Source organism: Trachurus japonicus, chromosome 19 (assembly GCF_045865225.1).
Source record: "Trachurus japonicus isolate A0001 chromosome 19, Traja_1.0".
NCBI classification, from domain to species: domain Eukaryota; kingdom Metazoa; phylum Chordata; class Actinopteri; order Carangiformes; family Carangidae; genus Trachurus; species Trachurus japonicus.
Window position 1 is genome coordinate 18,974,068 of NC_140925.1, and position 15,440 is coordinate 18,989,507.

Sequence of the window (15,440 nt, forward strand, 5' to 3'; positions counted from 1 at the left end):
TGACTTGATTTTTCTCTTTGAATATACTGATTCTTTTTACACATACTCAGGTGGTATAGACAATTTAAGAAAAATCTTTGTTGAAGTGGTTCAGACATGTCTTAATGTGTTGTGTGTGTGTAATCTGTTAAAACAATGAGAAAGCTTTATCTAACTGTCTTTTGGGAGTCGGAGTTCTTAAAAGAGAGGATAGTTATATTATTTGCTGTTAGAAGTCTAAAATAAATATTTCTGGCCTACTATGGCTTTTAGTGTGTAACCAGCTTAATAAACAACTTCATACGCAACTCAGATTGATCTGTATAATATCACCAATATACATGTGCATGACGTAATGCAGACATCGGACTCTGTTTTCAGAGTCAGGTCATACATGTGATCAAGTGTGTAGAAATGTACATACATTCAAATGAGTGCGGGACAGTAACTGTTGCATCTTGATGGTGTCACGATCCGTGTCCAGTAACAACACTGCTACTGACTGTGAACAGCGCTTTTCTCAGGAGAGAAGTTTGGAAATTACTTCACAAACTCCATGAGGAAGACCACAAAATGTGGTTGAAGGGGTCTGGAAAAAGCCAGCAAGTGGACTTTGAGTTAAAATTGCTGAACAATGATATCTCCAAATATTTGAAATTTGCTTTAGATTGATTTGAGCGCTCCTTTCAGTCCCTCGCCTGATCTCTACGACTGAAGGTTTGCAGTTCTTGCTTTTTAACAGAACTAAACTTAAACTTAAGGTGGGACTTACAGGTCGGTGCCAGCGAGGTCAAACCTTTACATAAAAAACTAATGATGACTGAAGTCAAGCGGTTGGAGATACTGAAGTGTAATTCACAGGTCATCTGCTACAGATTTGGATTTAAATATCAACAATAAACAGGTAAAGAATACGCAGAGGGAACCTGAGTGACCTGGGAGTTTGTGTGGGAGTCTCTGGTTGTGTCTGAAATCAAATCACTCACTCACACTCACTTCTCTCTACTCATCATCCGGGGAGCTCAGTGTAGAGGACTGTTAGTACTGGAGAGTGAGCTCATTGGATACATGGAAAACATTGTTGGACACCACTGGGGTGAGTTTCTCTGCACTGTTTTTCTATCTTTCAGTGAATGCATGATGGTCTATATTGCTTGTGCACTACTTCGTGATGCAGAGTCTACTATATAGGGCACAATAATTGTCTCTATACAGAGTCTGAGTGTGACTGGAGCATGTGATCGGCCCCTGCACCCTGAGGGGCCACACACACACACACACACACACACACACACACACACAGAGGTGTTTCCAGTTTGCTGGAACCTCTGTGGGAATACACTGTGCTCCTTCTGTTGACACTGTGCTGTCTGTCAGAATAATGGCCCTTTTCACATTTCATCATGGTGAAACTAAACCACTGGTCTAAATAAGAAAAAGAACAAATGGCTGACTTCCATTCAGCTGCGTCAGTCTTTTAGGGTTCTGGGATATTGTTGGCTCAGTCGCTGCGATGTCTCACTTGAGCTAATCGGAGCCAATGTTAATGTTATTACTGACACCTTTGCTTCTCCTACCATGACAAGTCAAACACCTAATCTAAACACAAGTGTTGGAGAATGGAAAAGACAGACATTTACTTCAAATAATCATTTGAAGATTAAACTTTTGCTACATCTTGTACTGATTTATCATTGTAGGTTTAAATGTGGGGGGGGGGGCATTGCCTGTATCCAAACATGCAACCATCAAAAAAATCTCATCCATTTCACAACACATTTATCTGGGATCAGCTTATCTGCCTTCCCTTAGAACAGAGACACTGTATTGAGGTGCTGGTGGGACAGGGACCGGTTTTGACTTCAGGAGTTCTCTGCAACCTGAGGGACACCTTAAAAGTTCCTTAAGCCCTTTTACAACAAAATAAGATGTTGTACCTTTTAAGTTAAACCTGATAACTTCACTGAATTTAGGAGGAGGATGAACGCACAGGGAGAGATGACAGCCAGAGACGTGACAGACGCCCACCCGGCTCCCATCGGCGAGGAGGATGCTGTAACGGGAGACGCTATCGATAAAGTTGTCGAGCAGAGCTTTTCCTCCCCCAAACCTGAGGCTCAGCGACACCCTGACCTGCACCGCTGAGACGAGCAGGGCAGAACGCTAAATGGACACCGGGGAAGAAAAGTTGTGTAGGCATTTTTAATGTTCAGATATTTAGTCTGTGATAAAAGATAAAAGGCCGTCTGAGCGGTCAGGGCGTCAGACTGGGAACACATTTCCGAGTAACAAAACAAACATGAAACATTTGAAACAGTTGACACAGGCATCAGATTGTAGCAGGCTTGTACCTGTGGTTTGACAATACTCATAGCTGGTGCTCTAAGAAAACAAAAAGAAGATATGAGGTCTATGTCTATTGTATTGCACATACAGAGAAAAATGACGCTTATTCAAGTTTGTATAAAATGATCAAGAAATCCCCCAAAAGAACCATCGGTGGAGCAAAAATAAAAGAAAAAAATCCTAGAACTAAAAAAAACCAAAACAAAATCATGTGTGATTGTGATGAGCTGTGATGATGACACTGTAGAAAAGAGACGAGATAGAGAAAATAATCGAAAGATAAAACACGTGTCTTGATGGGTCGGTGTGTGGCTCAGGTCAGTTTCACTTCCTCAGTGATGGTTGTGCAACAGGAGCAGTGAAGGAAAACAAGCGCTCATCAGGCTGCAGACTCAGGTCTCATCAGGATGAATGGTGCGACACGCTACACACTACAAGGCAGGTCTTGATGCACGAATGTGAGCTGCATAAGAAACTGTTGTGAGCTGGAACAATAATACTAACATGACCAGGATGTAGAGATACTGCAGGTCTGTATAAACTTTACGTAAAGTCAAAATCTTAAGCTGCAGATGAAGTTTAGGCACTGAGATGTCAAGATGAAAAGTGAAGTAGAAGATGCAAGTTGGATTAAATTCTCTCAGTCACTCTGGACACACACTGTGAAAGTTATTCATTTAAATTCTGGCATTTTCAAGTTAAAATATAGTTTTCTATGAATTCAAATTCAGTGTTTTTTTTTTTATTTTACACCCACAAACTAAAGTAATGAGCAGTGATCAGATTTCACAATTCACTAGCTTTTTAAAAATGTCAAAAAGCTTCTATTAATGAACCAACTGGACCAAACGCAAGAGGTCTGATCAAAGATCAATTATCAAATGTATGATAAATGTCTCAGGTTTCAGGTTTCAAGACACTTATGGATTTTGTTGCCATGTGATGGTGGGAAACATCTAAAGCTGTGGTGTGGACGTAGCCACAGTGTTTTAATGCGTCAACGTTAATGGCATCTTCAGCCAGGAGCTGCCAGCAGCATCATTTCTGGGTGACGCTGTTTGAAGCCAATGCGTCTGTGTCTCCTGGCAGACATTTGTGGGTTGGCGACAAACCTGGACAAAGCTTTTTCCATTCAAAACAATTATCTTTGCTGGACAACCCCGATCAGTCACAGTGCAAACACACTGACGTTGTGCTTTTCTGTACAACTATATAAAAGGAAAACTGCAGCCAGCCCACTGCTTAGTTAGAGACGCTTTGAACTGTCAGGCAACGCGGCTTGTGCAAAGACTAGGTGTGTTAACACAAAAGTACAGGATTCAAAGTGGATTGTCAACTGAGGAAAGACTCAACATAAACTGTTACATATATTTTAAACCTTTCTGATAAAATCTATGAAATCATGTCAACTGTGTTGAGCCAATCCTGTGATTTCCTTTAAGTCGTTCAGTCAAAGCTATGGAGGTTTATGCATCCTGACTGGTAGCCCCTTGTGTGGTGTTTTGGCTCCTATGATAAAATAAAATATTACAAGCTTTTGTGATAGAAATTCTTCCCCAAGCTGGGATAACTCTGATGACATCATAGAGGTTATTTTCTAACCTGTAAAGTCGTTTTTACAGGCAAAGTACGCTAGTTTGTTCCCATCTAAAATGAGTGTATAGGCCCTTTAAATTATGCACAACTTTTAAATGACACAAAGAAAATGAACTCCCTGTCCTGTAAAGTTTGTACTCCTGCATCCACTTGTGACTGATGCTCAGATCTGCAGCTTTTCAGCTCATTGTTTTGGTTCACTGCTCCACACGGTCGCCTCCTCACCTCTCTCTCCCCCCCTCCCTCCCACATATAAAACCTGTCGGTAGCCATTTTGTGCCAAAACCGGCTCACTCTCACTCATCCGTCTGCTGGTGAAGAAAGTCAAGAACAAAATGCGACAAATATCTGAAACAACTGAACCACATAGAGGACAGAAGGTGAGCCAATACTGGATTTACATTCATCAGGTGCCCCAAGCAACTGTACTGATTATACCAGGGCTGTGTTGTTGCCCCCTAGTGGTCTGGGGTGTGGGGGGAGGGGTCATTCACTGGTCAATAAGACCAATCTAAGACCATGACTTTTGCATTTCCATAAACAAAAAAAAAAAGATATGATTGACCACAAAGCTATGACTTGTACACAAGGGAACAGTCTTGTCTCTACGAGCTATGTCAAAATTAAATGTATCACGTGGGTAAAATACACAATTCCTTTTGCCCAAACACACACGTCAGCACCCACACACCATATGTTTTGTCAGCATGACTTGTGAAATCATTAAAAAAGGCAGCAGTTATAGCTTGGGTCAATCTAAGAGTTCCTGAATCTAACAAAAATACAGAAGGCTTAATCTAGTGGTAAAACTAGCATCTTTCAGGATATTTGACCCTTTTTTTGTTTTCATGTAGAAGGCACACAAACTACCACAAAAGTATAGTAATAATCTTCAAATGTGCAAAAAAGCTCAGATTACATTATTTCCTTGATAAAAGAAAAAAAAAATAGGGAAACAAGATGTTGGAGATCACACTCTCTGCCTTTCCCTCCTGTATATGTGTGTGTTGTGTGTAGGAGTAGAGGATTGCAGTGCAGTCCTGGGAGAAATGTGCTTTAGAACCAACACAAACACTTCTGCATTTCTTCCATTGGCACTTAGTTACCATTACCATAGTTAGTGCAGGAGAAAAAAGGGGCAGCGGCCAGCGGGTCCTTGTATGTGCGGTGTGTACAATGACAAAACGCACATTAGAAAAGGCTGCTCATTAGCATAAGTTCCGCTTTGATTTGAAAGGGTTCAAAGAGACGAGGGGAAGAGAATCTCCAGAGTTAGTGTGGTGACTCGAGAACAACCCAACGTACAAAAAGGGGGAAGAAAAAAAAAAATACAATGACACGTGGTAGATGAAAGAAAGCAGCACTTTAAAGTTACTCCCTCATGTAGTTTTGTACCTCCACAGTTTCCGTCCAGCATCAGGAGGCACCTCTGGTCCTAAAGTGTTTCGCCACCCATTGCAAATCGCCTCTCCAGCTGCCCCCCCCCCCCCCCTCCTCTTTGTTCTTCGCTATTCAGGTGAGGCGGGCGATGGCTTGGGCGCTCGGAGCGCCTGCGGGTTGACGATGACTTGGATGACAAAGTCCTTCTGGATCTTAGTGTCTTGCAGCCGCGTCTTGTCCGTGAGCAGCTTGCCGGAGAAGAACCAGCGCTGGTGGGTGGCGTCGATGTCCTCCTGGGCCTGCAGCTGCTTCTTGAGTTGCCCTATGGAGTCGGCCATGCTGGCGCTGAGACGCAGGTCCTTACCCGTGGACAGTCGTACCTGCAGGGGAACACGGTTAACACTCATGTTTCAAGTATAAACCAAAGCAGGAACCTGCAAAACAGCCTGTTGTGTCTGGAGATGAGATTGCACTCCTCGTTTTTCACTTTCTGTCCCATGTGCGTGGGCTATCAACAGGATGAGTGTTTAAAAAACAAATCAGTAGAGAACAACATAAAAGAATGTGGCTTAATAGCTGCAAAGTGTTCATTTCCAAATGTTACAACATTTCCTTTTGAAGTCACTCTAACTACTTTAAATTTTGGAAGGTAAGTTGAGAGCAGGACAGAGAGTAAGTGAAACACCGACTGGAACCAGCTGCTAACACTGAGCATGTTTACATGCACAGAAATACTCTGATATTAACCTGAATAAGTTCATATTCCAGATAAGTCATGACAATGTCAACAGTCGGGTCAGGGTAAGGTTATTGGACATGTGAAGTATCACCAGCTTTGTCACATTATTGAGACATGTAAACACCCTAAATATTCCTACAAATATTCCCATATTTGCTCAGCAATGGTCAACAACATGCTCTGGTTTACAGCTGTTAAAGGGATAGTTCAACATTTTGGCAAATTTGCCTGTTGCCATAATCCCTATATGGTCATAGGGGTAGGGTTTGTCCAACAACTACAAAACGCTTGTTGTGACCTGCATGATGAATGTGCAGGTCACAACTTGTCCACAAGAGTGTTTTGGAGTTGTTGGATTGTGTGTTTGATGAGTTTTGAGGGACAGGGGACCTTGTGTTTGCTGAGCAGCTTGCGTCTGTGCCCCGCAGATCTCAAAACAACATGCACCGATAAATAAAAGTAATGTACCTACTTCTATGACTATAGGGATTATGAAAATAGGCGAATTTGCCAAAATGTTGAACTATCCCTGTGTAAAACAAAAGACACATGACTTTTTCAAAGAAAAGATGTCATTTCATTGTTGGAGGGAGGGAGAAACAACAGCCAGGCTTAATATTTGAAATGACTATTATGAAGTGTTTGGATGTGTGACACTGCAATGAGGACAAAGAATGCACCTGATGCGGTTACCACTATTAGTGTTATTCAGAATATGCTGATTTACATGTAAACAGTAATATTCCAGTAGCTGCTGAGTATGTTAACACTCTATTCAGAATATTGCCACAGCCATAATATGGACCTTACTCTGAATATGCTGTACATGTAAACATAGTCAACGTTAAAATAAGTTCTACGTATATGTAATTGTGGTTCTCAACATTAAAAGTGGAGGTGTCAGTGGTTGGGTCCAGTCGCTCTTCAAGGCTCGATTCAATTAGAAAAACAAGATATGAAGTCTGTTCAGAGCTTGTTGAGGTACCTTGAGCTGGAATTCCTTTTTGGGTGCTACCGGGGGTTCGGGGCTGTCACTGGGGTCCTCGTCGCTGCGCTCTGAGATGAGGTTGACGGGTGGAGCCAGGCAGTAGACGGGCAGCTGGTAGCGATTCCCCAGTTCATCGTAACACTCTGTGAGAGTACCTGCAGAGGGGAGTGGAGGAGGAGGAGGAGGACAGTTCAAGCTCTAAATCTACTGTCCAATCCAAAAATAATCTTCTGCTGATGTTTATCTGAATTTATGTTCTGGTTGACCGGGGGTGGGGGTGGGGGTCAACCTGCTATTTTCACTGTGCATGTTCCGTTCTCACCGTGTGGCAGTGTGATGTTGGCTCCGTCCACTATGGCCTGGGCCAGCTCGTGGTCGTTGCACTCCAGCGCCACAGCGGCGGCCTTCAGGGCGTCCCAGATCTCCTTACGGCCCTCGAAGGCCGGCGCCGTGTCCCAGAACTCGTCCCGCTTGCTCCGTAGCTGCCCCTCCGTCATCGGGTAGTCGCTCTTCCACTTGGGACGATCTTTCTTCAGAGGCTCATTACGTCCTGCGATGGAAAGAAAAAACCACAGAGGATTGTTACAGGTGGAGAGAAGATAATACAGTCTGAAGATGAAGAGGATTATCATCCACTTTAGACAATGAACAGGATTTGTTTTATTAAATTCTTAAACTTGAGGTTTTTTTTGTTTTTATTTTATTCCTTTGGTTTCAGGTCCATGGCAGCCTGTGAACTACTGTTTGCCAGTATTTTGTCAGAGGGATGTGTGAGATCTGGTGACCTCATTGTGATTCCTGCTGGCTGGAGTCGCTGTGGTTCTTGTTTAGCAAAGTGCAATTTTAGCGATTTGCATGGCATGGGATGAAACCAAAACAGGAAGCGGTGAACAGAAACATACAAGATGGCATGTAAAGCCTGGGAACAGCAGTTAGAATACCACAATGACTGTGCAAATAAGGGACAGTGAGTGACACAAACTGACAAACACCGATATGTGCACGGTATAAAAAGTCTTTAAAATCTGACATTTACAGAGGGAGTCCTGTGTGTTTGCCCTGTGATGCTAAAATATTTGCACTTGGGGATGTGCACTGATTTTTTACACTGTAGGAGGAAAAACAAAAAAGTCAAATGGTGACGAGAGGAACGTGAAAGCACCAGGCAGGCGTACATTTATGCTACGGTTGCAAAAAAACACATAATGGTGATGATATGGGCCGATATTAAGTGTGATAAGCATTTTCTGTGTGAAATTCTAGTCAATTTTCATTTCAAAAATATATATTTGATGATGTTATGTTTGCTGCTTCTTGTTCTGAACAAAGACATCCCTTCGGATTTTGAGAATAAGATTTGTTGTCCAGGGCATCTCTGTAGTAACACAACACTTATGGTGCAAACAATGCACAATAATGTTGTGACACATTTGACCTTCATATAAAAAAAATTGCCTCCTCTAAGATTCATATCTTGCACTTAACAATGCAATTTCTACCACTCATATCTGTTAACAAACATGCTGGATGCATTGAGGCCCTGTTTTTGATACTAAAGGTCATAAACTCCACAGGTTGAATGATGATTACAGTACAAATGATTTAAGTGGGTCTCCAATGTTTGCCTGCACAACAGATTAATGTCTAATTACCATGGCGTTTACGTAAATTCACATCCCGCTTTCATCTCCTGGCCGTCATAAACACAGCTGGCCTTCAGAGAGATATGCAGCTCACTGTCACCAGAGACAGAGCACACCCCACCCACCTCACCCCACTATGTCATCTGAATCTAAAATTAGGAGGTCATTCAGAGTTTGCAATATGCATGAAGCATGTGTAGCTTATATCCGCGTGTGTAATGTTACACGCGTTTCCCACCACTTAGCATTAACCCAAAACACAGCTGGGTCAGGGGGAAGCGCTTATTCAAGTACGTAGACCAGCAACAGGCAACAGGCTAGCATCCGGAGAGCAACATGTCTGACCCTCATCTTAAATTCATAACATTTCCTGGCTGTGACAGATCACTGCTACTGGAGATGTTTCGGCACGAGTGCTGACATTCAGCCTCTTCACTTCCTGTTGTCAGTATCCTCTAATGTCTGGGGGCTGAACGGGCTTAAGCTTCCCCCCGTTCAAACGCCTGAGGCAGCGATGCCAGTCACCAGAGGAGCGGAGTTGATGGAAAACGGAGAAGAGTGTACAAGAGACAGCACGCATCCAAGAGGTTGCCTTTCTGTCAAACAAATTATTTATAGTACAGGCAGCGCCGGAGGAGTCATTTGTTGGACGTGCGGCGGTGTAGGATTAACACTTGGGGCGGGAGAAGATCCCAACTGAGACGAACGGGTTTTCCTCACCGTCCTGTGCTTGTGACAGGATCTGAGCATGTCTGTCACATTTTGGTCTGTATTCACAGATATTACAACACAAGTCACAAGCAAAACAACAGCCCAGGCCAGGTGGTTATTATGCTGTCACACAATAAACCACCCCCATGTGCTTCCTCCTTTCAAACAAGAAGCTTCGTCTCGCACTGTTTGTAATCTATGGTGCATCTCAATGAATTAGATATCATGGAAAAGTTTATTTATGTCAGTAATTCAATTCAAAAAGTGAAACTAATACATTATATATATCCATTATACACTGAATTAAACATTTATTGTCCTTTTAATTTCTTTTAATTGCAATGACTATGGCTTACATATAATGAAGTCCTAAAATTCAGTGTCAATAAGAATTACAAAAAAGAGACCAAGCATTTTTAATATGGAAATGTTGGCCTTCTGAAAAGTATGTCCATCTATACGAACTCAATACTATTTGACTTGAACTACTGGAAAATGACTTTTCCATGATATTCTAATTCATTGAGATGCACCTAATATCTGTCTACTGTGTGTATGTGTCTATACAACATGCACAAGTCAGACTGGAGAATTCGCTATAATATTTTAAAGGAATTAAAAAATAAAAAAAATCTTTTTAGGGCTGCATCATATTTTGTTTAGATGAGATACTATATGTTATTGCAGTTTCAGTGTGAATGGTTTTGTTTGTATTTTAATAATACAGTGAAGTATTGTGAGCTACTCCTGTGATTCAAGCTCTGGGGTTTTTACCGTCTGTCCTTTCCTGCGTACAGGGAGGACTGACTGACTGACTGACTGACTGACTGACTGTTATTGACACTGACACACTCCCTAACATCTACAGAGGATACACTGTGGACACGCTGCACAGTCAGCACAAGGAGGTGTGGGAAAGTTTAATACTTAAACTGTTGTAAAGAGGTGGAAGCACAAAAAAAAGTCCTGTTTTATGTAAATACCAGGGTCATAGTGGACAACCTGTATGAAAAAGCATGTGATTGATTGGAGCGATTGATTGATCTGTCCTTTGTTGTCAAAACAAAACAGAGCCGTGAATCAGTGTCCGACAGATACATGAGCAGGTGCCACGTGCTGGGTCGTATATGTGAGTGTTAATGAAACAAGTCATAAACAAGGTATAAGGTTCATATACGCGGCGTCAGGCTGCTGCGCGTGAGGATACAAACACAACAGTCATGTGAGGCTCGGAGTCGTCGGAGGGCTGTTGAAGGATTACCTGTTTCTGGGAAGAGAACGACAACACAACACACACACTGTTGCTTTGGCCCCGTAAAGATATTTAACAGCCTCTCGCATTCCCCCGACATGAGGCAAATAATTAATGTAGGGTGTTTTCTGTGTTGCTCTTTAACAGCATTCAATGTAGAACATAAACTGGAGCGCAACGCAGGATGGATGGGAAGTGAACTCTTTCAACCAGACCAAGACTGGATCTACGTGTGGCTGCATTTCCTCCGGACAGATAACATACACAAACATACGTTCCCACGTGTAGTCTGATCCTCACAGCTGGACGTCTTATCGCCGCAACAACGCATTTGTCTTTCTGCGACTACAGATAAAGTCGGCCTCTGTATCTTGACTCAGTCCTGATCTATAGCGTGGCTTTTAAAAACATCCTTCACTGGACCGGAAGGTAATTAAATTTCTCCCATTATTGATTTCTGAAGAAATACCTCTAGTGGACAGATAGTCTCCCCTTTGCTTTAACTCACTCTGGAATTAAATGACTTTAAAGGGATAGTTCAACATTTTGGAAAATTGGCCTAGTGCCATAACTCCTATAGTCATAGCAGCTATTTTTAGAACGGCGGAGCAGAGCGGCCAGCTGCTCAAAACTACGCTACGGAGGCTAATGGGATTTCTTGGTTTCCCTCAAACTCACAATTGATCCAACAACTCCAAAATGCTCGGTGGACAAGTTGTGACCTGCACATTCACCACGCTATGAGATAATAACGGAACATTATTACTACTTACTTTAGAGGTAAATTCATACAAAACTGCTGATGCGTTCCCATCAGGGGCAGTTTTTCCGTTTCAGTCTCTGCATTTGCCTCAAAAACAACTCTGTCTCGTACCGTTCCGTTATTATCTCATAGTGTGGTGAATGTGCAGGTCACAACTTGTCCACTAGAGCGTTGTGGAGTTGTTGGATTGTGTATTTGATGAGTTTGATGAGGGAAACCAAGAAATCCCATTAGCCTCCATAGCGTAGCTCTGAGCAGCTCGCAGCTCTGCTACGCCGTTCTAAAAATAGCTTGCACCGACAATTAAAGGTAATGAACCTACTGCTAAGACTATAGGGATTATGGCAATGGGCCAATTTGCCAAAATGTTGAGCTATCCCTTTAATCCTGTTTTCAAAGCAGCATATGAAATGTGACAGTGACGTATATTTGTATTGTGATGTATATTGTGTGCTCTTTTTGGACTGTACATACTGTATTCTGTGTGCAGATGGAAATGAGAAAATTGCTACAATGTTATGCAAAGCTTCTTATCTCAGTGACATCAGTGCTCTTCTATACACGGCCTCTCACAAATAAATTAAATGAACTCAAGTAAACAATCAGCTCTGCTTCATAAACCTTCTCATCCATCTTCTCATGCAACCTCCGGAGAGGATACTTCTTAACTTTTCAGACACAGTGGACATGTTGTCCAGACTTGTTCTACCAGATTATCTAAACCAAATGTGGCCTTTTTTCCCTTCTTTTTTTGTTTCATCTCTAGCCCTTTCAGTACAATTCAAAAATCAGAGCTGTTTTGTTCAAGGAAACTAAGGACAAACTCTTGGTTGAGGGCGGAAATGAATCCACCCATGCTGTGACAGATGAAGAGATGGTAGATTATGCCTCTGTTGTACCTGCTGCCTCTCACATGGCTGTCTGTACGAGGGCGTGTCCAGCAGCGCAGATGGAGTCGTGTTGGAGGAGCCGGTCAATGACGCAGCAGGACATGACATGACTTGTTCTCTACGGTCGCAGCCTGCTCTGGTGGGGAGTGTCTGTTGATACCGATCAGGGTGGGAAATTACCAAGAACCGGCGCCAAAACCGCCGGCAATCTCAGCTGTGATGACTTTGACTTTAAATAGTCTGTACATCCGCCACTTTGGTAAGAAACAAAAATGGAAAACTTATTTAAAAAAGGGTCATGTTCTGCTCTGGAAATTAATCTATATTTGATGGGGGTTGTTTTCTGGGTTATCTCCAGGGGGACATGGGGTCAAAAAGTCTCCTTCATTCTGTGATCCAAATCTGGAGTACATGTTGAAAACATCCCGTCTTTGTGATGTAAACTGGAGACAATTCCAGCTGGAAAAAGACTAATTGAAAAACTTTCCGTCAGTGGGAAACAAAGGGACACAACCTGCGTCCAAATGAATAACAGACGCCAACTATCAAGGGAACGGCTGTGCCAAAGATGCAGGAACTCAAATATATTTCACTCTTGACTCTGAATCACCCGTCTACACTATTTTGCTTCAGGTAAAATCGCATATTTCTTAATTGCTGAACTGACAAACTGATGTAAGGACTTTACTGCCACACCTCAGCAGGTAGCTGAACGTCTTTTTACATCAATTCCTGAACTTACAAATCTACAACTCCTTTCTTCACCCATTAAAACATTGATAATGCTCATATCGCTCCATCTGTCATAAAAGGTTGTGCTAAATATCACCGACGTTGTTGTCTGTGGGTCAAAACTATGCAGAATTTCAGACTGCCAATTCAGCTGTGCGGCGCCTGCGTCACCGAGTTTAGTCTGGTTATAAATATAACATTTACTCTCGCTAAGTGCTGAAGCAGCAATCCAAATTCCATCCGTCACTATCAAAGACAAGTGTAAAAAGAACAAAATGTGGCGGTTTGCCAGTGTTTATCTTTGGAAGAATGTTATCTTGCGGGGAAGGTAATAATGGACATGAACTCAAGTCCCTGATGTGAATAATCGGCACATCAGCAACTTCGGGGGAATCAATGCGGCCTCCTCTGCTTTGCTGGCGGTTTACAGCAGGCACGACATCCTGCTTGATCCCCGACTGCGCGTTCACAGGCAGGGCGACCACGGTGCCACTTTTAAGATAGCTGCTGTTGACCCAGGTGGGATTAGAGCGAGGCTTGAAATTGCTGGGTGAGAAAATTGTCAGGTCTTCTCTCGATATAGGTGCAGTGTCAGCCAGGAGAATGTGGGTGCAGTGTAGGTGAGTTTGGCTGTACTCGGTGTTGAGATGAAACACCGTACATAGATGCTCAACTTAAATAGCACAGGTCTGGGACACCACAGTCAGAGCACTGGCCAAGAGAGGTGCGACAAGCTGGTTGGTGTATTGATGAGGCAAAGCCACTGTTAAGTCTGTGTCCGGTACAGGAGAAATGTAACTGCACTTATATTTTCAACTCAGACTGTGTCTCTAGAAACTTGACTGCCTATATCCAAAATTAAATCTGGTACCTGTACACGTCCTTCCCCCTTTATTTGCGCTAACACTTCCAACGTTTGTACCTGCACAATATGATCACTATCTAATCAACACACACACTGGGCCTTTGTATACACTTTGGTCCAAGCATGCATGTTGATATGTGTTTCTATTTGCGTGAGAAGAAACGTAGTGCATTGTAAAATCAAATCCCTACTTGACAACAGAGTCCTGTTTTCTTCAGGTGCATGGTTTTGCACCTAGGTGTAATTTACTATGTTTACCAGCAGCCAGAGTTTCCCCACATCAAAACAAAGGTGAACAAGGAGGTGAAACCCAAGAACAAGTTGGTCACTTGAGATGCAGGAGTGGAATACATCTAAACAGTGCGAGTTTCAGGAACCTCTATGTAGTCTTTTTGTGCATTTTTTAATAGATTTTGACACATATTTTATTTTAATAGATTTTGACACATATTTTATACTTTATCACCTTGGTGATATGTCATGTGATGTATTTTGAGTATATTTGCACTTAATCCAATAGGATAGGTGCTGTCAGATTCATTTTTTGATCACAGCAGTGATCAAAAAATGTGAATTAATCAAGATGTCAATGCCAGAGTGATTTCTGACACTGCATGAATACCAGTTCACACACTCACTCACACACACACATCTCTTACCTCCTCGTCCACCGTTCCTGGACGACCCTCGGCTCTGTGTGTCCTCCCAGCCCTCCCAGTATCTGCCCACACATCCTCCCATGGTCAGATGGCACACTGTTTATCCACGCGTCTCACCAGCTGAGCAGGGGGCCCATCACGGACAAAGACGGTGATGAACTCGGTCCGATGGGGCAGGAGGAAGAGGAGGAGGAAGGGTCGCAGCAGGTCCGGAGTTGCAAACCCGATGTCATTCGTGACGGCGCAAACGGGGGGAATCGGTGTCGTGCTTGATACCGCAGGACTGAGCCGTACCTGCGGGCTCGATGTGCGTTTTCTCTCTGTATCTGTGCGCTACTTGTGTTTGGACACGACCCCAGACGATTCAAAGCTCGTGGCCCACACCTACGCTATAGGAGAGTTTGAGGTTGCCACACCGACAGCTATCCGTTACATCTGTTTTTAAATATTACGCTAAAACCGACAACATGGATGTTTCCTAACTTGCCTGTGAAGTTGAGTTAGTTGTGAATGTTGATGTCCACAGCAGCAGCAGCAGCAGCAGCAGCAGCGCACCTTCCTCGCTAACAGGCTAACAGGGCCAGCCAGCTAGCTACCTCAACATCAGTAAACACAAACTTCCGCGCACTCGTGACCACTTCCCCTACACGACGATTGTCTCCCAGCTGTGGTAAGGTGGTTACACTTTTCCCGCAGCCCTCAATGTACAACTTCAATCCCTTGATACTGTCTCCGGAGCTTAGCCGTTTAAATCCCCCCAAATCGTTACTTCCCTCCCTGCTGGTGAAAGGTGACTAGCGGCAGAGCTAGTAGCACCACCGAACTTTTTTACGCCTGAGCGTAAGCACGCATGCAGGTGTTGCGTTCCCGTACGTCAGGGTGTAGGACAACTATGAA

The 15,440-nt window shown here is 43.1% G+C and overlaps 1 protein-coding gene across 1 annotated transcript; it reads right to left on the bottom strand.

Moving 5' to 3' along the window:
- Window positions 1–4,009: 4,009 nt before the first annotated feature.
- On the bottom strand, window positions 4,010–15,434 carry ubtd1b (ubiquitin domain containing 1b). Its single transcript, XM_085761189.1, has 4 exons — window positions 14,544–15,434; window positions 7,351–7,578; window positions 7,026–7,183; window positions 4,010–5,681 (listed from the first exon to the last, which is right to left on the bottom strand). Exons 1-4 carry the CDS (start codon window positions 14,623–14,625, stop codon window positions 5,430–5,432), a joined length of 720 nt encoding a protein of 239 aa, XP_085617315.1. The 5' UTR covers window positions 14,626–15,434; the 3' UTR covers window positions 4,010–5,429.
- Between the last annotated feature and the right edge of the window lie 6 nt (window positions 15,435–15,440).

Bases quoted from the DNA above. Each gene is read 5' to 3' on its own strand.
- ubtd1b (XM_085761189.1), bottom strand. From the start codon at position 14,625: ATGGGAGGATGTGTGGGCAGATACTGGGAGGGCTGGGAGGACACACAG. The intron at 7,579-14,543 runs GTAAGAGATGTG...TTTCCATCGCAG, and splicing joins CAGGAACGGTGGACGAGGAG to GACGTAATGAGCCTCTGAAG. The intron at 7,184-7,350 runs GTGAGAACGGAA...TCCCCTCTGCAG, and splicing joins CAACATCACACTGCCACACG to GTACTCTCACAGAGTGTTAC.